Source organism: Carcharodon carcharias, chromosome 1, assembly GCF_017639515.1.
Source record: "Carcharodon carcharias isolate sCarCar2 chromosome 1, sCarCar2.pri, whole genome shotgun sequence".
NCBI classification, from domain to species: Eukaryota; Metazoa; Chordata; class Chondrichthyes; order Lamniformes; family Lamnidae; genus Carcharodon; species Carcharodon carcharias.
This window is the reverse complement of record NC_054467.1, coordinates 189,756,984-189,782,874: the sequence shown is the minus strand read 5'-3', so window position 1 is coordinate 189,782,874 and position 25,891 is coordinate 189,756,984. Positions and strand designations below refer to the sequence as shown.

Here is a 25,891-nt window from a genome sequence, read left to right as displayed (position 1 = left end):
CTCCGCATTCAAAGGATCATCCTGCACCATTTCCTCCAATTCCAGCACGATGCCACCACCAAACGCATCTTCCCCTCACACCCCCGTCAGCATTCTGTAGGGACCGTTCCCTCTCACCATGTTCCATTTTCCATCACCTCCAACACCTCATCCCCTTCCCATGCAATTGCAGAAGGTGCAACACCTGCCCCTTTACCTCCTCCCTCCTCATCATCCAATGGCCCAAACACACCTTTCAGGTGAAGCATGCGCTTCGCTTGCACCTCCTTCAGTTTGGTCTACTGCATCCACTGCTCCCAATGCGATCGTCTCTACGATGGGGAGACCAAACGCAGACTGGATGACCACTTTGCGGAACACCTTTGGTCTGTCCGCAAGCATGCCCAGACCTTCCTGTTGCTTGCCATTTCAACACACCATCCTGCTCTCATGCCAATGTGCCCTTCCTGGGCCTACAGCAATGTTCCAGTGAATCCCAAAGCAAACTGGAAGAACAGCACCTCATTTTCCGATTAGGCACTTTACAGCCTTCCGGACTTAACATTGAGTTCAACAACTTCAGACCATTAACTCTCTCCTCTATCCTCACCCCGTTTTTAATCCCTTTTTTCTACATTCATTTTTATTTTTTAATCCAATTATTTTTATTTGTTACTTTATCCCATTTTTATCCCCCCTTTATCCCATTTTCTATCCTTTCTTTCCCCACCACCGCCCCTTTCTCCCACCCCGTCCCCAAAAGGGCCATCTGTTACTTGTTCCATGTTGTTCTTTCACACAATGTTTACTCTTGTTCTACTATTGTCACATTCTGCTTCCTTGCCTTTACGCCACTCTCAGCACCTTTTTTAGTACTAACCACTACCATTAACGCTCCCTCTGTCCTTTAGTCATGACATCTTTGTCAATCTCTCCTTTGTCCCCACCTATCGTGGACCTTCAATCCAGTTTCACCTGCCCCACCCCCTTAAACAGTATAAATTTCATCACATTCCTACTTTTCTTTAGCTTTGAAGAAAGGTCATATGGACTTGAAACATTAATTCTGTTTCTTTCTACATAGATGTTGCTAGACCTGCTGAGTTTTCCCAACACTTTGTTTTTGTTTCTGACTTGAAACTATATTGCCGTACCTTCACTATTGCTGCTTCAAAAACGCGGAACTGCCTTCCTAGCAGCACTCCGGGTGTTTTTACACCATATTGACTGCAGCAGTTTAAGAAGGTAGCATGCCACCACCTTCTCAAGGACAATTAGCGATGGGCAATAAATGCTGGCCTAGCCAGGACTGCCCACAACCCATGAATGAATAAGAAAAAACTGGTCCTTTTACGCCGAGGTACAGTTCTGGGGGTACCCGAGGATAGAACCATCCATTTTTGTGGGGTTTTTTTCCACTTAAGTTGTCCGCTTCTATTCCTGGTATATCCAAATACCTGTATTTTTAAGTATAAATCAATCTTAATAGGTTTCACATTAATGTAATCCACATTAAACGTTTACTCCTCTAATACTATATATCTTAAGCTTGCAAGTTTCAGCCTTAACACATTTTCAGATTGAAAGTCGGCTTCATTTTCTAGGCTATTTTTTGAATACCTCTTTGGGTTTCTCCATATTTTCTATTTTGTAATTTGTTTACCAAAAGCAAGAATATTTTCCATGCTTAATTTAACAAAGTGAGAGCTCTTTTCTACTATTTTGTGATCTGGAACCTTTTTTTTTCCCGCAGGGATTAACTGTTAAGTTTTGATCACTTGAACAGACATATATCAAGTTATAATGAAAATTTTAATTATTTAGCAAAAACAGACATTCTATTAGCTGGTAAACTCTCCTGAAACAAGTAATCATAAACAGGACAACACAAGGTAAAACTAGCTTTTCTTTGAGTCATACCTAATTTTCCTTACTTTTCCCAGATGTCATCCTCCATCCGTTATCAATAGATGTATGCCCTGCTGCAGTCAGTAATTAGATCTAACTGCCAGAGTCCTTTGGTTTAAAAATACCATTTGAACTGCTCAGAATTAGCATTATGACTATGGGTTTTCCGTTGGTTTAAAACAAAGGTCACTTTTCCTGTATCTTCAAAAGACGGTGGGAAAGTTGAGTATTACAAAGAATGCTGGAAAAATGTTCATTTAAGATGTCAGCTATGACTCAGTTGGTTGTGCGCTCGCATCTGAGTCAGAAGGATGTGGGTTTTAGTCCCACTCTAGGACTTGAGCACAAAAATTAAAACCAACACACTGGTGCAATACTGACTGTCGGAAATGCCTTCTTTCAGATGAACTGTTAAGCTATTGTTACCAACAGGATTGGGAGAGAACTGAAATCCTTGTACTCTTTCCCATACTGCTTATCTTCAGTCTGATTTTTAGAGATGTTCTTAGCTCCCGGAATGTGTGGTCAGTTTAAATAACAGTAACAAGCTTTCATGGACTTAAATAAAGAGGATCATTTATTCACACAATCACCCTGAAAGTCTAAAGCTACGTCAGTCACTCAGCACTCTTGTCCTCACACTTGAGAAAAAATACAGTTAGAAAGAATAGTCTACTTTTATAAGTTGTAAACCAAAAGAATAGCTCATAGTTCACTTGTTTTGGCTTGTCTTGGAAGGTTGCTGTTATTGCTGGCCCATTAAAGAAAATAATCTTTTCCACTCTTGAATTGTAGTTCAAATGGGTTCAAATAGCTGGAATCAGTTATCAGGATTATTGCAGGATTCCCTCAAAGTGATTGTGGGATTCCCTCGAAGAGATGAATGTTCAGCAAAGGTCACAAAGTTAGGCACTTGTGGTTTTTGTGCCAGGCGGTTGTATATCTTCTTAGGTGGACTTGAATTGGGGAATCAGACTGGAAGGCTTTTTAAGATATAGCAGCCTCCCAAATCTAAAAAGACTTTGGTGTTACTGTCTTGGTCTGCAGCTAATATTCTGCAGTGCTGTTCTTTGCAGACTGCCCAGGTATCTCTGGGTCTTCAGATGATGAAGGATTTTGGTATTAGAAGCCAGTCTTGGTCACATGATTAAATGCTATTACCCACCCAGAAAGGTTTAAAGCTAAAAAGTCATTGTTATAAAATGGAGGTAGATGAAGCCTCTTCACACCCACTTGTGATAAACTGGTTTTCTTCAGTTCCTTTTTGTTAAATTGCAAACTTGGAGATATGGAAAACAAAAACAGAATTACCTGGAAAAACTCAGCAGGTCTGGCAGCATCGGCGGAGAAGAAAAGAGTTGACGTTTCGAGTCCTCATAACCCTTCAACAGAACTGGAGATATGGAGTTTGGAAGTCCATTGATTCTGTCTTTGGAGTAAATTATGAACAATAGCAGGTGTGAATTCCACAGAGGGGTGCTGTTTGGCATATCTAATCAAGGGGGAGGCCCCCAGGATGAATCAATTAGGAACTTGACGAATTTATAACAGTCACCTGACCCTTGGCAGCCATCTTAGCCACCTTGTAAGTGTTCATTTTAAAAGATAAAAGACAGTTCCAGAAGTTTCTATACGAACACAGTCCATATTTAAGTTATGAATAGGACATGCCTTCTCTAGGCATAACACTGGACCCATCTGCTTTCTCAAATGGAAATAAAATAAACTCTGGCACTATTTCAAAGAAGAAAGGGGAAGTTACCCCTCTGTCCTAGCTAATAGTTATCCCTCAATCAGCACCACAAAACAGATTATCTGATTGCTATTGTGGGAGTAGCTATATGCAAATTGTTGCTGTTTCCCACTTAACAGGGACTTAAAAAAGCATTTCATTCACTGTAAAGAGCTTTAGCACGTTTGGTGGTCATGAAAGGCAAGTCTTTGATGTCGGAATTACTTTTTATATGTTAAAGTCTATGTTTGTAAATACAATTAGTCATTGAACTTGAATGTTATGCACTGAAAGAAACTAACTGCCATTCATGTTTACAGACTCATGTCTCTGAGAGCAATAAACCTGGCCGAGTTGGAGCAGTTGCTGTTCTGGAATTCTGGATTCAGGTCTTGACAAGTCAACAGCTGTGGCACAGAGACAAAAGTGTTTTATTTCTGATGGATAATCTTTGTAAGGTTGCATTTCTTCACCAACAAGAAGACTGTTTGCAAAAGCCTCTTTACCAACTGCACAAGGTACCTTACAGAAATTAAATTTTCAGGTGTACAGTGGCCTAAAATGCATAAATGGTTTCATGCAAAAGATGAAACAGTAGCCAAATGTCTTCAGAGCGATCTTCCTTCATTGATCATATTTAAGAGTATTGATACTGTAAACCAACTTAAAAGAATTTTCATCCTGGAACATTTAGCATATATGTTAACATAAATTGCAAAATAGGTGTAGTATTATTAATCATTGATTCGAGAGCATTAATTTAAAATGTCAGTTTGCTTCCCTCATGTTTACAATTTATAATTAGAGTAGTGAAGCCTGTTTGCACATGTACAAATATGTCGTATTGTTTCTTATAAATCTCTAGAGATATTATTTATTTTAACAAAATGTTTAGACTGCTCTTGGATACCATGGTGATCGTGGATTACTAACTTCATTCATGAGCTGGATGTTAGCTGGCAACATAACTCCATCATTCATTGAAGGCAGTGCCACCTCAACTGAGGTACAGTAGAAACTTTTTTTCTATATAATATAAACACATACGGTATGTGTATATACACGATGTATTAAAACTCTAATCACATCACTAAAAAGACACCCAGCTCTCTACCACTATTTCTATAATTATTTTTAATCGCTTGCACGTTGCAAAGAGGATCTCTCACTGTAGTAGGGATGTCCGATTAAGACGAATGTGACCACTTTGATTGCTGTAGGTTCAGAAACAAAGCATAGCTACGAATATAAATTCATCATATTTGCCTTGGCCTGGCTAATAGCCATGAAAATATGCTACATGTACTTCAGAAACAATACAGTTCATCTGCAATAAATTAAATTCTTACATCGACATACATCATTTCTAGGTATGTTAACCTATTCCAATCTAAATTTTTATGGCCAAATTTATAAAGGAAACTTCTGATTTCAAGTTGTAATTACATTCCTCCCCCAGTGGCGATGCTGCATATAAGAACATAAGAAATAGGAGCAGGAGTAGACCATTCGGCCCCTCAAGCCTGTCCCGCTATTCAGTAAGATCATGGCTAACCTGCCCCAGACCTCAACTCCCTGATATTCAGAAAATCTATCTACCTCCTTTAAATACTTTGTGACCTAGCTTCCACAACTCTCCGCGGTAGAGAATTCCAGACATTCACCACCCTTTGAGAGAAGAAATTCCTTTGCTTCTCAGTTTTAAATGAGTGTCCCCTTATTCTGTAACTACGTCCCCTAGTTTGAGATTCCCCCACTAGTGAAAATATCTTCTCAACATCAACCCTATCAAGCCCCCTCAGAATCTTGTACTTTTCAGTAAGATCACCCCTCGTTCTTCTAACTCTAATGAATAAAGGTCTAACCTGTTTAGCAGTTCTTGATAAGTCAACCCCTTCATCCCAGGAATCAACCTAAAGAATCTCTTTTGAACTGACTCTAATGCCAGTATATCCTTTCTGAAATACGGGGACCAAAACTGGACACAGTACTTGAGGTGCAGCCTCACCAACACCCTGTACAGTTGTAAAAAGACTTCCTTATTTTTAAACTCCAGCCCCCTAGCAATACAGGTCAAAATTCAATTTGCCTTCTTAATTATTTGCTGCACCTGCATGCTAACCTTTTGTGTTTCATGCACAAGAACACCTAGATCCCTCTGTGCTGCACTTTTTTGGAGTCTCTCTATTTAAATAATAGTCTGCCTTTTGTTTCTTCCTACCAAAGCTCATGACCTCACACTTAACTACATTAAACTCCACCTACCAAGTTTTTGCCCACTCACTCAACCTATCTATATCCCTTTGCAGGTTCCTTATGTCCTCATCACAACATGCCCTCCCACCTATTTTTGTATCAACAGCAAATTTGAATACGTTACACTCTGCCTCCTCCTCCAAGTCATTAATATAGATAGTAAATAATTGAGGCCTACAACTGACCCTTGTGGCACTCCACTAGTAGGAATTTATGATGGCCAAATGTACAATAATACAACACAGAATGGATGATTTTAAAATGGGAATTGTGGAAATGGGAATTATCATCTGGCCTTTCACCCAGGTTCATTAAAGACTGCACTTGGTCCTAATTTTGCATGTGCAATGCCATGAGAGAGATTTTTGAATAAATGCAGCAATTGGGGCAGTTGGAATTACCATGAATAGATCAGAAAAATTAAAATTAAGCATATGTATCCTTGAACAAATAATAAACTATTCCCCTTAAGAAACATGAATAGATTTGAAAGTGAAATGAAAACATGTCTGTGGGGTGTGCTGTGTGGGTGAGTGGGGTGTGTGGGATCATCCGTCATCAAAGATTTGGAATAGGAATCATTACAGCAAAGGAGAGAGAAAAATAGACTCATCACATTCCATAAAATATGGAATGGACTCGTGGGAATCAACAGAAACAAGTACATGGTGCCCTCCAGCAATGACGAAACGTGAGGTAGCCATCCACACAAACTACAAAGACCATTTGTTTCCAAGACAGTGTATCAACAATCTTTTTTCGCTAGGACAATCCAACAAGCTGCCAAAGAAAAAGTCACAACTCCATCACTTGAAATCTTCAAGAACCACCCTTAGATTATTTCCATTCAAAAGTTTTCATTATCAGGACTACATTTCAGTGGGTCATACCTGGTTTAGCTAACACTACCCAAAAAAATGTTGGCAGAATATGAATATTAGTCTGTGCTGTCAACACAACTAAAGCAAAAGCAGAATATAAATGGGACAATGAATGAAGCGAATAAAAATATGTGCGCACGCATGTGTGTTTTTATGTGAATTTATAATATAAGTGGGACAGTGAATGGAGATAGTGAAATGAGTGATTGGCAGAGTCCTTCTAATGACCTGCTGGACTTTCTTTTTCAGGACGGGTGAAAAAGCAATTCTGCATTCATCATTCTTTAGGCACAAAATACAAATGCAAGTTATTGTGTCAAAAATAACTGGCAATCTCTTATTTTAAAACATTGACTCTGTTTAGTATTACAATGCTTACCCAACTTTTGCTTTAAGAAATAATTTTTTTGTAGGTGTGGTTTTGCTGGATCATATTCAACATGGAGGCAATCTTTGAAGAAGATTCCCAGCTCCGTAGATATGTGGAACTTGAATTAATTAGCAAACCTTCAGTTACTCCGGATCAAGCTCTAAGGGTATATATTACAATATTTTAGTAAGCTAATTATATATAACACAGCTTAGTGTGCGTCTCCCCCACTGTGAGTGAGTGCGAAGGCTAATTTGTGTGAATGCTTGCAAGTTAATAAACATCTGTTGACTAGAAAATACTTGAATTTATGGCATAATAATCGGATGGGGGGGCCGATGGGATGTTGTGGCAATGACATTGGACTAGAAACCCAGAGGCCCAGGCTAATACTCTGAGGGCACAGCTTGAGATCCTGCCATAGTAGAGGTGGAATTTAAATTTGATTAATAAAATCTGGAATATAAAGCTAGTCTCAATAATGGTGACCATGAAATTATCATCAATTGCTGTAAAAACCCATCTGGTTCACTAATGTCCTTGAGGGAAGGAAATCTGCCATCCTTACCTGGTCTAGCCTACATGTGTCTCCAGACCCACAGCAGTGTGGTTGACCCTTTACTGCCCTCTGAAATGGCCTAGCAAGCCACTCAGTTCATGGGCAATTAGGCTGGTCAATAAATGCTGACATTGCCAGCGATGCTCACATTCCATGAAAGAATTTTTTTAAAGTGGTGTATTCATCTTTTACAACCTGTCAAATACAGTGAAACCTGCAAATTAGGGACACTTAAGGAACTTGCATCAAGTATCCTTTATTTGCAGATGTTCTTATTTTAAAATTGATCATTGTATGTGCAGTAAATCTGATCAGCCAAATATACCAGTATTGGCTGTATCTCCTGCATATCTTTCACCCTCACTTGGGATTGTTCCTGATGCAATTTAAGTTCGTATTCTGTTTGTTGACTGTAGTTCGTTGGCTACCTAGAGTCCATTTTAATTGAGGGAAAGGTGACCTGGTATCTACTATATTGACAACCTTCAGAGGGTGAGGCAAGGTGGCTGCTGTATGGCCTGAGTGCTAGGCTGATGCCAAACAAATTTTTGGGGATAGTTAATGGTTTGCAGAACCCTGTATGGGATCCCCTCCGTCTGTGTGCTGCAGTTGTTTATATTTGATGTGCTAGGGAATGAGTAGGAGGTTGTTCGCAGGTTATCAGTAACTGACTTCCTGTTGGAGGTCCACACCATCCCAGGTCAGTTGTCAGCCAATTTGATTCATTCCATGTGATATCAAGAAACTGCTGAAGGCACTGGATACTGCAAAGGCTAATGGGCCTTGACAACATTCCGGCAGTAGTACTGAAGACTTGTGCTCCAAAACTAGCCACATCCTAAGCTGTACCAGTACAGCTACAACACTGGCATCTATCCGACAATGTGGCAGATATCCCAGGTATGTCCTATCCATTAAAAGCAGGACAAATCCAACCAAGTCAGTTACTGCCCCATTAGCCTACTCTCGATCATCAGCAAAGTGATAAAAGGTGTCGTCGACAGTGCTATCAGGCAGCACTTACAGAGCAATAACCTGCTCACTGAAGGTCAGTTTGGGTTCCACCAGAGCAGTTCAGCTCCTGACTTCATTACAGACTTGGACCAAACATGACAAAAGAGCTGAGTGCAAGAAGTGAAGTGAGAGTGACGTCAAGGGAGCATTTGACCCAAGTATGGCACCAGGGAGCTCTGACAAAACTAAAGCCAATGGGAATAAAGGGGGAAAACTCAACTTTTGGAATCATACCTAAAGGCAGATAGTTGTGTATGTTGGAGGTCAGTCATCTCGGTCCCAGGACATCGCTGCAGGAATTCCTCAGAGCAGTCTTCAGCTGCTTCACCTAAGGCCATCTCTCTCCATCATTAGATCAAAGGTGCAGGTGCTTGCTGATGATTACAGAAATGGCAGAGGAGTTGAATGAATACTTTCTGTCAGTCTTCATGGTAGAAGACACTAATAGCATACCAAAAATACTTAATAATCACGGTGCAAAAAGGGGGGAGGAAATAAATACAATAACTATAACTAGAGAAAAAGCACTAGGGAAACTAATGGGGCTGAAGGCCGATAAGTCACCTGGACCTGATGGGTTGCATCCTAGAATATTAAAGGAAATAGCTGCAAAGATAGTGGATGCACTGGTAGTAATCGTCCAAGAGTCCTTAAGTTCTGGAAAAGTCCCAGAGGATTAGAAAACCGCCATTGTAACACCCTTATTCAGAAAGGAGGGAGACAAAAAACAGGTAACTATAGGCGAGTTAGCTTAACATCTGTCACTGGGAAAATGGTGGAGTCTATTATAAGGGAAGTAATAGCAGAGCATTTAGAAATGCATAATCTAATCAAGCAAAATCAGTATAGCTTCATGAATGGGGAAATCATGCCTGACAAATTCATTAGAATTTTTTGAGGAGGTAACAAGCAGGATAGATAAAGGGGAACCAGTGGATGTAATATATTTGGATTTCCAAAATGCATTCAATAAGGTACCACACATAAGGCTAATTACTAAGATAAGAGCCCATGGTGTTGGAGGTAGTACATTAGCATGGATAGAGGACTGGCTAACTAATAGACAACAGAGAGTTGGGATACAGGGGGCATTTTTAGGATGGCAACCTGTAACTAGTGGAGTGCCACAGGGATCAGTGCTGGAGCCACAATTATTTACAATATATATTAATGACTTGGATGAGGGAAATGAATGTACTATTGCCAAGTTTGTGGATGACACAAAAATAGTTGGGAAGGCAGGTGGTGAGGATGACACAAAGAGTCCAGAGGGTTATAAACAGGTTAAGTGAGTGGGCAAAAACATGGCAGATGGAATATAATTGGGAAAGTATGAGGTTATGCACTTTGGCAGGAAGAATAGAGGGGCTGAATATTAGTTAAATGGAGAAAGACTGACTAGAGCTGCAGCACAGAGGGATTTGGGAGTCCTCGTGCATGAATCCCAAAAAGCTAGAATACAAGTTCAGCAGGTAATAGGGAAGGCAAATGGAATGCTGGCCTTTATTTCAAGGGGAATGGATATAAAAATAGGGCAGCCTTGCTAACACTATACAAGGCACTAGTTAGACCACACCTAGAATACTGTGAACAATTTTGGTCCCCTTATCTAAGGAAAGATATACTGGCATTGGAGGCAGTCTAGAAAAGGTTCACCAGGTTGATCCCAGGTATGGAGAGATTTTCTTATGAGGAGAGGTTGAGTCGTTTGGGCCCATACTCATTGGAGTTTAGAAGAATGAGAGGCGACCTTATTGAAACAGATAAGATTCTTAGGGTAGACGCTGAGAGGTTGTTTCCCCTTGTGGGAGAGTACAGGTCTAGGACCAGAAGACATAATGTCAGATTGAAGGGTCGCCCATTTAAGACAGAGATGGGGAGGAATTTCTCCTGAGAGGGTAGTGAATCTGTGGAATTTTTTACCGCAGAGGATTGTAGAGGCTAGGTCATTAAGTATATTCAAGGCTGAGATAGACAGATATTTAATCAGTAAGGGAATCAAGCGTTATGGGGAAAAGGCAGGAAAGTGGAGTTGAGGAATATCATATCGGCCATGATCTCATTGAATGGTGGAGTAGACTGGATGGGCCGAATAGCCTATTTCTGCTCCTATGTCTTTTTTTGCTGATAAGTGGCAAGTAATGTTCGTGCTACTCAAATGCCAGGCAATGACCATCGCCAACAAAAGTAAAACTAACCATCTCCCCTTGACATTCAATGGCATTACCATCGCTGAATCCCCCACTATCAACAGTCATTGACCATAAACTGAACTGGACCAGCCAGATAAATACTGTGGCTACAAGAGCAGGTCAGAGGCTGGGAATGCTGAGGCGAGTAACTCACCACCTGACTTCAAAGCCTGTCGTCCACTACAAGGCACAAGTTAGGAGTTTGATGAAACACTTGCCAGGATAATTGCAGCTCTAACAACACTTGAGAAGCTCAGTGCCATCTGGGACAAAGCAGTCCCCTTAATTGGCACCCATCCATCAAATTAAACATTCACTCTCTCCACTGCCAACACACAGTGGCAGCAGTGTGTACCATCTACAAGCTGCACTGCAGAAACTCACCAAGGCTCCTTCGATTGCACCTTCCAAACTAGTGACCTCTACCACCTAGAAGGACAAGGGCAGCAAATACATGGGAACACCACCACCTGCGAGTTCCCCTCAAAGCTACACATCATCCTGATGTGGAACTATATCATCGTTCCTTCACTGTCACTGCATCAAAATCCTGGAACTCCCTTCCTGTCAGCCCTGTGGTTTTACCTGCACGACATGAACTGTAGCAGTTCAAAAGGGTAACTCACCACCATCTTCTCAAGGACAATTAGGGGCGGGCAACAGACACTGACCTATCGAGCAATGCCCAAATTGCATGAAAGAATTTTTTAAAAGTAGGATCGCCAACATTTATTGGAGGCATTCCTGGAGGTTAGATCAAATCATGTTCTAGCTGATATTTAGCCATTGTGCGTTTTTTTAAAGGGTGTTTTGATGAATTTAGACTTGATTTAATTTAGTTTAATGCAGCCTAAATACTGGGTCCCAAATCAACCCTTTAAACTGATTTAGTTTGACAGAGATGTAACCATCAGGCAAAGACTCAGACACTGAATTAGCAAATAATACCAAAATTTATTGAATATAAGCAAAATAAAACAATACATTTTTCAATTAACTAAACATTTAACAATACACTTACTCTGAACTAATGGCTTATCAACTAATTAAAAATCTATATATACTGATCAAACACGACAGACTTCACATCTTCAAATGGATAGCTAATCCAGAAGAAGTGGAAAGTACCCTCAACCCTACCTACCGACAGGAATTCTGCCTCTGTTTTTAATTCCTGGGATGTGGGCGTCACTGGTTAAGCCAGCATTTATTGCCCATCCCTAATTTCCCTTGAGAACGTGGTGGTGAGTTGCCTTCTTGAACCGCTGCAGTCCATGTGGTGTAGGTATACCAACAGTGCTGTTGGAGAGGGAATTCCAGGATTTTGATCCAGTGACAGTGAAGGAACGACAATATATTTCCAAGTCAGCATGTCCTGTGACTTTGAGTGGAACTTCCAGTTGGTGGTTTTCCCATGCATCTGCTGCGCCTTCTAGATGCTAGCAGTCGTGGGCTTGGAAGATGTTATCTAAGGAACCTTGGTGAGTTCCTACAATGCATTTTGTAGATGGCGCACACTGCTGCTACTCTACGTCAGTGGTGGAGGGAATGAATGTTTGTTGATGGGATGCCAATCAAGTGGGTTGCTTTGTCCTGGACGGTGTCGAGCTTCTTGAGTGCTGTTGGAGCTGCAGTCGTCCAGTCAAGTGGAGAGTATTCCATCACACTCCTGACTTCTACCTTGTAGATGGTGAACAGGCTTTGGGAAAGTCAGGAGGCAAGTTACTTGTCACTAGATTGTTCTGTCTTGGAAGGAAAGACTTCACTGCCCGGTGTCCAAGCTGATAGGAGTTCTGCCCCTGTCTCTGGGACCAGTGCTTCACGACCAACCCTTGCACTGACAGGAACTCCCTTTGCCCCCAAGATCTGTTGATCAATCAAACACTTTGTACACAAAGAAATCACATGAGCTGATGTGTCACATGTTATTTGACATGGAGTAAGCACCCTCCCAACACCCCCTTTTATTCCTAATTCTGGCATCAGCTCACCTTAGCCCACAGTTGTTGCTAACAGCTAATTGGTCAATAATGTTGTAAGGGTTAATTTTATTGGATGTAGCCATTAGCGCACATTGCCTTAAACATAAATCAATGGATTATTTCTAGATATATTCGTTATCTTAATACTTCACAAGTGCCCCATTCCTTAGGCCAGCACTGAACCAGTCAAGGGCAGCGTTTTTTGATAGGGGCCAATACTGGATAGTCTAGATTCCCTTTTCATGGCTGCTGTTACAGCATTTTAATTTTCAGACTTTAATCCTAACATAGGAATATTTGTAGGAAATACAGAAATAAATATAATTTGACTCTAAACTATTTGATTAATTTTCCTTCAATTACAGGGTAATTAAGGTACTCTCTTCTAATATCTGTTGCTAGTGGGTGACTACTTCACAATACAATGTTAAGTTAGCTTGTTGTAAAAGGTTAGCAACATTAATGTGTCTTCATTCCTGATACTAATAGTACAAAATGACGACTTGACCTTGTTGATTTGTTGCACAATATTTGTTTGTAAAAAGCCTTTAAAATAAATGATCAAGCTATGCATGCACCCTAAACCCTACTAAAATAAAATCTACAAACTAGGCATGCGTACACCATGTCAAATGAGCGCATGTAATTTCTACACAAGACAAATACAACAACCTTTAAAGATTGGGTCCCTGTAGTTGTGAATCATTTGTGGCTTCATGCCAGCACCTGTTGTGACAAGTTCCAAGAACCAGGAAGCCACCCAAGAGCTGGCATAAGTGGGAAACCAAGGACCAGTAAAAGGAGAAACCATTCTCACTATTTCTGTACCCTCTCCTTCTCCTCTTCCTTTCACCCCACCCCAATCTTGAGACCCCACAATTTCAGATCACCTGTTTACTGACCACACCTCCTAATCCACCTACACGTCCCAGCTTTAGTGTTAGGGAACTCTCTTTTCTCAGCATCCACAACAGCAGAGAAACTCCTCTATCCCTGTGATAGAGCTGTACGATATTCAATCCCAGAGATAGAGCAGTTTCTGTATGGTAGAGCATGGCAATTCACTCTTATACTCGAGCTCTTTTAGATCAAAATATTCCAAAATTCACTATGTGCAGGGTTTTGAGTTAGAAGGCTCATGGATAATCCTCCCCACCATTCCTGCCCCACCCACCCCAAGCAAACAGTACAAAAGGCTGATCCCATTCTAGCAACATGTGGGAAATACTTCTCGAAAAGGATCCCACCTGTGAGTACTTTTTTTAGTGTAATATTTTTCTGGTAGTATCACATTTTATTCTAATTTTTCATTTTATTAAGTGACGAAATTGCCGCAGCAGACTTCTGCATTGACTTTAACGTGACTTACAACACCTAAACATAACAATTTGTGCTTCCAGGTTTTAGTAAAGTGGAGAATTGACCTGTGATTCCTCATATATTTTATTCACAGAAGGCCCAAAGCCACTTAAAGTTACCAGTTGTGCCATCCATTCAGCGGCTTATGATCTATCGCTGGGCCCATCAGGCTTTAGCTACTCCTGCAGATCACCCGCTTCTCCCCCTCATCTGGCAGAAATTCTTCTTTCACTACCTTCACCGGCCTGGGCCAGAGTTTGGGTAACTTTCAACACTAATTAAAATTATTTTTCTTACTGATTTTTCAGGTATGTCATTTCAGATGACCTGTTCAATATCAAATGGGTTATTTTTGATCTATATTCATGTAAAATATTGCATAAAGTGCGCATTCCTGTTTACAGAGCTTATTTCTTGCTATCAACATTTGTACTTGATTAGTTTGTCAGGATTTTCTTTTGTAAACTACTATGCCAACATGTTCTGTTTAATTTTATGGTAAGTGTTGTGATGGAGTTGCAAAGTCACTGAAATCTTGACAAACACACTGCTTTTCCATTTTTAATTGTTGCTTGTTCATTTATTTTAGAATTTTTAAAGCATTTTTAAACGTGTTAAAAATGTATACAAATAGCCTGTTGCCTCCATTTAATGTCTTGGCTACTTTACACCTGCCAGAAGCCTGTTCATGCAGCTTTTCTTTGAAACCCATTCCTGACTATAAAGAAAATGAAGTCAGCTGCCGTCTCCTATACCTAGAATTGTGCCCCTGATCCCTGTTTTTCAGCTTCAGATTGCCCATTTCTTAGCAATGAATAAAAACAAATGAAGTGCAAATCCTGCACAAACTTGTGAAGTGCCAGAGATAATATTTTCTTTTCAATTTCTGTGGCCTTTTAATCTGTTTTTATTAGTCATTTCTGCAATTTTATCATTACTTCAGTGTAGGTTAAATAAATTGATTGGGATTGTAGAATGCTAGAAATTCTTTTATTTCTGTATATTAAAAAAATATAAATTGTATATTTATATAAAAATCATGTGAATTGAAATGGTGGAATGTACTTGAGTACAGATCTGTCACTTTTGGAACAAACAGTATGTATGTGTAAGTGTAATTTTAATTGTAATATTGAAAGAAAATACACGTGTTATGGAGAGGAGGGGGACTAATTTCGCACTAATTTCTCCTCTAACCACCTGTCTGTAAATAGAAAGGTGTTTTGATTCGTTTCCCTGTTTATAAGCAGTGGTGTATTTCCCAGTTCCTCTGTTTTTGTGTGATCCAATTTTCTATTAATAACTCCACAGCGAACTCAAGATAAGATGAACAAAAAAAGGATTCGTTAATTGCATTCAAACAAGGAGTAAAAGGAGGGCTGCAACAACTCAGACATTAAGAGGGGTAGAGAAAAGGTTTTATAGTATAGAGACCACAGAGAAACTAAATATTGGTTCACATGAGTTCCAGACTCCAGAATCAAAGGCCAATGAGGTATTCCTTCATGGAGGCTGGCGAGCTGAAAACCTATGATGTAGAATTCACTTTTCCGGCAGTGTTGATTTCATACAATAAGATAGGCATGCAGAGATGAATCAGCCTTGTAGGCAAAGGCCACAGAACTTCCAACAGAAGCAGCTTAAATGCGGGCCATGTATTCCACCTAGGCAGATAAAATGGTAGAAATGATGAATAAAAGCAAATTAAAAGGCCACAGAAATTGAAATAAAAGAAAATATAATCTGTGAGGCTGCTAGTCAGACGGGAAACAGCAGACTCAGCTATGCAGTTCATCAAGGCAACATTACTTGTTCCATAAGCCAGAGGCCCATTTTACATGACTTCCACTTCTCCGCCATCTTTGTCAAAGGATGTGTATCCATCGTCTGGATTCCAAAGACTGATAAATGTCTCAGTCATTAGGAATTGAAAGGAAAGTTGTGGGGTCATTGTTTTAGCAGTTGATCCATCTCCTTCTGGCCAGCCTGGGTTATAAATGCATATGGCCTTTTTACAGCTCTCTTTAAAGTTGGAAAAACAGAATTACCTGGAAAAACTCAGCAGGTCTGGCAGCATCGGTGGAGAAGAAAAGAGTTGACGTTTCGCGTCCTCATTATATTTCACCCCTCTTCTAATATTCAATCAGTTCTGTCGAAGGGTCATGAGGACTCGAAACGTCAACTCTCTTCTTCTCCGCCGATGCTGCCAGACCTGCTGAGTTTTTCCAGGTAATTCTGTTTTTGTTTTGGATTTCCGCAGTTTTTTGTTTTTATCTCTTTAAAGTTGGGCTGTACAGCCCACAGGGGGTCGTTCGTTGCTCATCAGAGACAATGAGGTATGAGTTTTCCTAAAACTGCCAAATGGCTTCTTTTGTTCAGTGGCCACAGGCAGACACATTTGCAGCCATTTTAAAGGCCTTTGTTTTCTTTCTAAAATTTTATAAAAAGCAATCAGCATATCTATATACATATATAAAGTCCCTCACAACAGTTTTTTTTGCTTCAGTTTACCTGTAAGTGGCTGTATTGGAAAACGATATTTCTGTAGCACTTCGCACTCTAACTTGCTGAAAGAAATGAAAAGGCGCCTTGTTGAAATAGCAGATTTTCATCATATAGCAAGTAAGGCAGTAAAGATCCGGAAGAATATGGATCGTCCTGACGACACTTCAGCATTGAATGAGAACACTGTAAGTCACCTGCCTGAATCCATGACATCACCAGAGCTGCACAAAGAATTGCTCAGGTATAAAATTATTTTACTACTGCAATTTGTTTACTACTTGTACCTCTTGTCACCATGCACAATAAATAGGAAGTACTCCCCACAGCTAATATCACTCTTATGCATCTGGTCGGAGGTACAACCCATAAGACAAAACTTATCCTGGGAGGATAACAGTCCAAGATTGAATGTGTGTATTGGACAAGATTTAATATTGAATAAGGGAATATTTATGTAGAATGTAGAAGATTAAAATGGGTGGGTAGGAGGACAGTTGGTTTTACTAGCTTGTTTGTTGCATCTCCGTATTTTCTCCTTTAGGCTATGAACCATCATATTATTTGATTACTTCAGTCTTTCGTAGTTATGTCCCTGCTGTTCTATCATATTATTGAGATATTGTGCAGAATTATTACTTTACTGACCCACAGGGAGCAGATGTTTAAAGAAGATGAGGGGAGCCCACAATTTGGGATTGGTTCCTCACTCAGAGGCCCAGCTTGAATCACAGCTTGGGACTTCGTTGGGCAGGGAGTCTGTCACTGGAGCCCATAGGAGTAGCTAAACCCATGCCAGGAAGAGTATTGATTGGAGGCAAGGAAGATAGTGGAATCAAGGGCGTTTTGGGGGCTGGTCTTAGGGGAGTTGGGGGGGTGGTGGAGTGGTTTGGGGTTGTCAGAGGCCTTGGGGGAGCATGGTGATAGTGGGTGGATTGGGACCTAGTAAAAGTGTGTGTAGGAGATCAAAGGCCTCGTGCTTGGGCGGCGGGATGGTGGGGGAGGTGAGTGGATTGAGGTAGGTGGTTAGTGATAACAGAGATTCCTGAGGTAGGCACCTGGAGATAGGTGTGAAGGCACTTACCTCCTCGATCCACCATGTTCTTACCCCATGGAAACTGCCAAGTTACCCAGCATTTGGGGAAACCCAACTGTCAGTTGTTAAATTTCTAAAGCTGCATGACAATGAGCCTCACAGCCTCGTTATCGTATTTAAAGTTGCAGTCTGCCTCCTTGGATCAGGCTGGTTGCCCGTCCATTATCTAGCCTCTGTTAAAACCTGAAATGGGAAGGTTGGAGGCACATTTGGGTCAGGATGTAGATTTTTTTTTTTTTGCTTTATTTACCCAACCCCGCACCCACTCCAAGCCTTCCTGTTTTTTTAAGTTCAAATTCTGCCCTTCATTGCTCTGACCTTTTCCATTTCTGCCTTCCTATGGATGTTAAAATCTTTTGGCACTATAGTCTACCTCTGATAATGTGAAGTCATTTTTCTACTAAAGAAATTTCAGTTACTGTATTTGCCAGACCAAATGATGCATTTTTTTCTGAAATGAAAGTTGCCTAAAATTGTTATGGACCTTATGGTTCAAACAACACCATTTTGCACAGATAATTAGCACATATTTTGCAATTATGCACACATACCAGTAGTTGCCGCAAACCCAATGAGTGCAAAACACATAAGGTTTGCCTATGCCATAGGATTCAAACTTGAAGTGTTAAGGTATGCCAAAGAGCATGGAAATAGTGGCTGAAAGATTTTCTCTTTCACCTGAGAAAATTGTGCAAGAATGGAAGTAGCAAGAAGAAAACCTAATGAAAATAGAAAACTGCCAGCGCACTTTTCAAAGGTATGCTACAAAATCGGAGAAGAGGTGAAAAATCAGACCACAGGCAAAATGGCGATTTCTGTTTATTCCAAAATGATTGTATGTGAAGCAAGAAGAGTAGCAGTAGCAAGCGGCATTGCTGATTTTGACAGATCAATGTCTTACTGCTACAGATTTCTGAAAAGGCACGGGCTGAGGATACTTATTGAACCAGGGTAGCACAGAAGATGCCAGGTGAAGCAAAGTAACTTGGAATTCAGGGGTTCGTGATTAATGGAAAGAAAAATGGTGTTTTGAACTTAGACCAATAGACAAGATTCTCTTAACTTTTGAAATTCCATTGAACAAGACCTTGGACATTAAAACCACAAATAATAATTTTTAAAAATTGGCCATGAGAAGATCTACTGCACTGTTGTTTTGGTATGTTCTGACGGCAAAAAACCTGCCACCATTACTTATCTGTTAAACAAAATGGCACCAAATATTGAAATTACACAGAGTTCTTGTTTGTGTTCATCCTGAGGGATGGCTGAATGAAGAAGGGATGTAGTTGTGGCCCAAAAGAGTGCGATCAAAGCGTCCAGGTGGCCACTTCCCTTAAAAAATCCCAACCCTATCAGTGTGTAATAAGTTCTGGGCACATATGTTCCAAGGCAGCAGGTGCATGGGAACACCACTACCTGCAAGTTCCTCTCCAAGTCACGCACCATTCTCACTTGGAACTATATCACCGTTCCTTCACTGTTGCTGGGTCAACATCCTGGATATCCTTCCTAACGGCTCTGAGTGTTCCTACAATACATGGACTGCAGCAGTTTAAGAAGTCAGCTCAGCACCACCACCTCGAGGATAATTAGGGCTAGGCCAACATGCCCGCATCCCATGAACCAATGAAAAATAATATAACTGAAGAGGATTGTGAAATTGAAGAAGCAGCTTGCTGTGATTCCAGGCAGTCAATCATTCCTTTTATGATAAACAAGCCATTTTAAGCATTCATACATTTGGGGATTGAATGGGTGGAGGCTTCAAATCACGACTTGACACAAACAGGGTGAATGAAGCAGCCTATCACTTCTCAGGTGTGAGAGTCAGTGAGAAATTTGTGGCGAATAATGAAACATTAGACAATTGTGAAGTCATTCAAGAAATGTAACAACAACAATGCCCTAGGTAGCAGTGAAGATGACGTGCTACTTGAAGAAAGTGACAGTTCACAAGGCACCAGTGATGATGACTGTGACAGCAGTGATGAGGAATTTTTGGGCTTCTACGATTGGAGAAATTTCTGGCTGCTTTGTTGTCTCTGTTCCCTAATGGTAAATGTTAATAGTTAACCTTTGTGATGCATTGTTATTTTTATTCTGTGATGGCACATACCTGTATGCACTGAAATTTTTTATTTTTGAAATCCTGACACATCTTATGGTCCGGCAAATACTGTAAACAGTCTATTATGACAATGTAGAAACCAGATGCTTAAATATTAATTTTCAGATGTTTTGAACTTAGAATGTCTTCTATTTCACTGGTTGGGAAGTCTAAGACTAGGTGACATATTCTTAAAAATTAGAGCCAGGCTGTTCAGGAGTAGGATTAGGAAACACTTATGGGCACAACAGTTTGAACACTCATCCACAAACAGCAATTGATGCTAGATTTTAAATCTGGAATTGATAGACCATTGCTAATTAAAAGTTTTAAGGGATATGTGGCAAAATATATAGGTGTATGGAGTTAGGTCACTGATCAGCCATTGAACAGGCTGAAGGGACTAAAGGCCCATTCTTGTGCCTGTGTTCTAACATTCAAATAATGTTGATTTCTTGCTATTTAACATCAGTGAGAGATTACCTGGTAATTTTACCTCTCTGCTATTTGTGGATTGTTGCTGATACAGAGATACTGTTGTGGTTACCTACTTGATGACATTTACTGTGAATCAAAATCAATTCATTGTATGAAGCATTTTGTCCTGGAACAGAAGATACTACATAAATGCATGTTTATCCTTTTAATAGGCTTTTCCATGTTTTTGCCTTTTGGCTGGAGGATAAGAATCTACAAAAGACTGATCTTTATCTACCTTCTCTACCTGTGCAGTATGATACGCATAGGTTGGCAAAGGTTATGCAGAACCAGCAGGTAATCTTCCTGCTTATCATGCTTTAATCCAATGAAATCACTAAATAGGGGACATGAAATAAAATGAGGCTAATTGAATGCAAATGTTACAAGACTTGAACCTAACTGTTTTCTGTTTATCTAGGATCTTTGGACTGAATATGTTGATAATGAGCGTATTAAGCATGAGTTCCATGAGATGTTGAACCTCTGGACCCAGCTCCACTATGAGCCTTCTGCAACATATCGTGCATCAAGTTTTAATAATCTTTTTGATCCACTTTCAGGCAAGTGTTTGAAAGTCCTATGTTCAGATTTTTTTCTTATTCTTTCACGGGCTGCGGGTGTCACTGGCTAGGCCAGCATTTATTGCCCTTGAGAAGGTGATGGTGAGCCATTGCCTTAAACTACTGCAGCCCATGTGATGTAGGTAGACCTACAGTGCTGTTAGGAAGGGAGTTCCAGGATTTTGACCCAATGACAGTGAAGGAACAGCAATGTAGTTTCAAGTCAGGATGGAACTTATAAGCGGTGGCATTCCCATGCGTCTGCTGCCCTTGTCCTTCTGGGTGGTAGATGGTGCAGGTTTGGAAGATGCTGTTGAAGGAGCCTTGGTGAGTTTCTGCAGTGCATCTTGTAGATGGTACACACTGCCGCCACTGTGTATCGGTGGTGAAGGGGGTGAATGATTAAGGTAGTGGATGGCGTGCCAATCAAGAGGGCTACTTTGTCTTGGATGGTGTCCAACTTCTTGAGTATTGTTGGAGCTGCACTCACCCAGGCAAATGGAGAGTATTCCATCTCACTCCTGACTTGTGCCTTTTAGTTGGTGGACAGACTTTAGGGAGTCAGGAGGTGAGTTACTCACTGTAGAATTCCCCCTCTAACCTGCTGTTGTAGCCACAGTATTTATTTCACAGTTTATGGTCAGTGATAACCTCCAGGATGTTGATGGTGGAGGATTCAATGATGGCAGTGTCATCGAATGTCAAGGGGAGATCTGAGGAGTTGCAAACGGTACTGAATTTTGTGCAATTAATAGCTAACTAAAGGGAAGGTCATTGATGAAGCAGCTGAAGATGGTTGGGCCTAGGATAACAGTGTTAAGGAATGTAAAGTATGTACAGTTAATGAAAGGTTGGTATGGAAAATATGATGGTGCATGTGCAATACAATGAGAAGCTGTATTTCTGTCATTCTTCTATGATGGAAATCATGTTATTCGACAGTGCAGGAGAAAGTTGGGCACCAAGTAGTGGAATTTGATTCCAGAATTAGCACCAACTCTTTAAAAAAAACTGCTAAGATCTGTATGATGACTGCCACTTTAAGATCAGTTCGACTGAGTAGAGGTCACGTGATTTGTTCAAGCAATGTATAGCTAGCATGGGGGAATAAATTCGAGGGGATGAAATTCCTAGGAAATGGTTGTATGAGGGGCTGGCTAGATACAAGCAGCCACAGAAGCTCTCGGGTAAATAAAGTTTGTTTTGCTTGACTAAGAAGCCTCCCAGAACGTGTTTCCACAACCTGGTTTTCATGCAGGGAGTTAAAATTTGAAGACTCTACCATAATTCACAAAATTGTAGCAAATAATGGCACCAGTGATTGTATGGTCTGCTGTAGTTTTTTTCCCCCAAATACTTATAGTAGTTTTTCTTTCCATTTTAGCAAAAGAAAGAATTTTCAGCAACCTGAAGACCTGTGATACCCCTGTACCTACTGTGTCCCTACAGTATATGAAAGCTCCTGTCCCAGAGATTGTCGGAACTAGTCTGTCAAACAAAATAGTGGCAATCGAACTTATTCAGCAAAATCTAAACATCTTACGACAGCAGGCAAAGTAAGTAACTAGCAACTTCAATTAGCCTTTCGCTTACTTGATAAAAGGACCTTTTTAAGGTTAACATATTTGAATGAAAAGTAAAAGATCTTTGGAACTTGGAAAACTCAGTTCAAAATAATGTGAATGCTTATCACAATATCTTTACAGTGCGAGGAGGCCATTCAGCCCATTGAATCAACACTGGCTCCCTGAAAGAGCATAGCACCTGGTCCCGCTCCCTGCCTTATCCCAATGACCTTGCACATTCTCTCATTCTAGCAATCCAATTCTCTTTTGAATACCTCGATCAAACCTGCTTCCACCACCCTCTCAGGAAGTTTGTTCCAGACTCCAACCACCCTCTGGGTGGAAAAATTTTTTTCTCACATCACATTTACTCCTCTTGCCAATTATTTTGAATCTGTGCCCTCTTCCCACTCACGAACATCTAGAACTTGTTTCTCACTATTTACCCTGTCCACACCCCTCAGGATCTTGAATACCTCTACCAAGTCTCCTCTTAGCCTTCTTTCCTCCAAGGAAAACAGTCCCAAGCTCTCCAATCTATCCTCATAGCTATAGTTCTTCATCCTGGGAATCATTCTTGTGAATCTCCTCTGTACTCTCTCCAATGCCTTTGCACCCTTCCTCAAGTATGGCACCCAGAATTGGGCATAGTCCTCCAGATGGGGCCTAACTAGTGTCTTATGCAAGTTCAACATGATCTCCTTACTCTTGTACTCAATGCCCCTATTAATAAAACCTAAGATGTTTTATTAACTGCTCTCTCAACATGCCCTGCCATCTTCAATGACCGAGGTCCCTCTGTTCCTGCATCTCCTTTCGAGGCTGTCCCTTTATTTTATACTGTCTCACCATAACTTTCCTAGAACCACAGGAAAGTTACGGCACAGAAAGAGGCCATTCGGCCATGTTTGTGCTGGCCAGATAAAGATGAAAAAGAAACTAGCCACTCATTTTTTCCAGCACCTGGTCTGTAGCCTTGCAGGTTACAGTGCTTCAGATGCAGATCCAAGTACCTTTTAAATGAGTTGAGCATTTCAGCCTAAACCACCGATTTAGGCAGTGAATTCCAGATGCCTACCACCCTCTAAGTGAAAATGTTTTCCTTATGCCCCAAATATCCTTCTATCTAGACCCTTCATAATTTTGTGCACCTCAATTCAGTCATCCCTCAGCCTCATCTGTTCTAAGGAAAACAATCGTAGCCTATCCAATCTTTTCTCATAGCTACAGTTTTCAAGCCCTGGCAGCATTCTTGTAAATCTTCTCTGTACTCACTCCAAAGCAATTATGTCCTTCCTGTAATGTGGTGACCAGAATTGTACACAAAATTCCAGCTGTGGCCTAACCAGCATTTTATACAGTTCTTTCATTACATCCCTGCTTTTGTATTCAATACTTGGTCCAATAAAGGAAAGCATTCCTTATCACCTTGTCCACCTGCCCTGACTCCTTCAGGGACTTGTGGACATGCACTCCAAGGTCTCTCACTTCCTCAACCCCTGTCAATATCCTCCCGTTTATTGGGTATTCCCTTGCTTTGTTTGCCCTCCCCAAATGCATTGCCCCTCACTTTTCTGGATTGAATTCCACTTGCCACTTTTCTGCCCGCTCAACGAACAGCAATCTTCTTCACTATCAACTACACAGCCTATTTTTGTGCAGTCTGCAAATTTCCCAATCATACCTCCCACATTAATGACCAAATCACTGATATATACAACAAACAACAAGGGCCCCAACACTGCCCTGTGGAACACCACTGGAAACCATTTTCCCATTTTCAAAAATATCCATCGACCATTACCCTTTGTTTCTTCTCACTGAGCCAATTTTGGATCCAACTTGCCACCTTCTCCTGTATCCTGCGGAATCTTACTTTTCTGACCAGGCTCCCATGTGAGACCTTGTCAAATGCCTTACAAAAATCCATGTAGAGAACATCCATTGCACTACCTTCATCAATCTTCCTTGTTACTTCCTCAAAAAATTCTGTTTAAGTTAGTGAGACACCTAACAGAACCATGCTCACTGTCTCTGATCAACCTGTGCCTTTCTGAATGACAGTTTATCCTGCCTCTAAGAATTAATTCCAATATATGCTCACCACTGAAGTCAGACTGACCAGTCTATAATTTTCTGGCAAATCCCTTGCACCTGTTTTAAATAATGTTACAACATTTGTAGACCTCCAATCCTCTGGTACCTCGCCTGTACCTAGTGAGGATTGGAAGATGATCCTCAGAGCATCCGTTATTTCCTCCCTGGCTTCCTTTAACAGCCTGGGATACAGTCCATCCGGCCCTGGTGACTTATCCATCTTCAAGCATGTAGTCGCTCCGGTATTTCTTCGCTCACTATGCTTATTGTATCTAATATTTCATACTTTCCTCATTAACTAGAATATCTGCATCATCCCTCTCTTTAGTGAAGATGAAGACACAGTACTCATTGGGAACCCTGCCCACATTTTCAGCGTCAATGCACAAGTTACCACATACATCTCTGATAGGCCATACCCTTTCCTTAGTTATTCTGTTGCTTTTAATGTACTGGTAAAACATTTTTGGGTTTTCTTTGATTTTACCTGCCAATATTTTTTGTATCCCCTCCTTGCTTTCCTAATTTCCATTTTTACTTCACCCCTGTACTTTCTATACTTCTCTAGGCTTTCTATAGTCTTTCTATATTCAGTCAAAATGAATCATCTCACACTTCCCTGCATTGAACTTCATCTGCAATTTGTCTGCCCAATCCACCAATGTGCCTATGTCCTTTTGAAGTCCACGACTAAACCCATCACAGTTGATTACATTTTCGTATCATCTCCAAGTTTTGAAATCATGCCCTGCGCGCCGCGGTCTAGCTCCTTAATATGTATCAGGAACAGCAAAGGTCCCAACACTGACGCCTGAGGAACTCTACTGCAAACCTTCCTCCAATCTGAAAAACAACCATTTATCACTACTCTCTGCTCCCTGTCACTCAGCCAATTTCTTATCCAAGTGCCTACTTTCCCTTTTATTCCATGACCTAGAATTTTGCTCTCAAGTTTGCTGTGTGGCACTGTATCAAATACCTTTTGAAAATCCATATACACCACATCAACAGTTTTTCTTTTATCAACCTTCTCTGTTACCCCCTCAAAAAATTCCAACAAATTAGTTAAACATGATTTTCCCTTGATGAATCCATGCTGGCTTTCCTTAATTATCCTGCACTTGTCTAAGTGATTATTGATTTTATCCCGTACTGTGGTTTCCACAAGTTTCCCTACCACTGAGGTCAAACTGATTGGCCTGTCATTGCCAGCTTTACCCTTGCACCACTTTTTGAACAAGGGTGTAAC

At 40.7% G+C, this 25,891-nt stretch overlaps 1 protein-coding gene across 1 annotated transcript in view; it reads left to right on the top strand.

Moving 5' to 3' along the window:
- Positions 1 to 25,891, top strand: part of epg5 (ectopic P-granules autophagy protein 5 homolog (C. elegans)) — a 184,971-nt gene that overhangs the window by 89,521 nt on the left and 69,559 nt on the right. The window contains exons 19-26 of the mRNA XM_041187115.1: positions 3,940 to 4,137; positions 4,515 to 4,625; positions 7,170 to 7,292; positions 14,327 to 14,493; positions 16,739 to 16,978; positions 20,591 to 20,714; positions 20,839 to 20,980; positions 22,365 to 22,536. Coding sequence (XP_041043049.1) covers positions 3,940 to 4,137; positions 4,515 to 4,625; positions 7,170 to 7,292; positions 14,327 to 14,493; positions 16,739 to 16,978; positions 20,591 to 20,714; positions 20,839 to 20,980; positions 22,365 to 22,536 — 1,277 coding nt within the window. The remainder of the gene's footprint in view (positions 1 to 3,939; positions 4,138 to 4,514; positions 4,626 to 7,169; positions 7,293 to 14,326; positions 14,494 to 16,738; positions 16,979 to 20,590; positions 20,715 to 20,838; positions 20,981 to 22,364; positions 22,537 to 25,891) is intronic.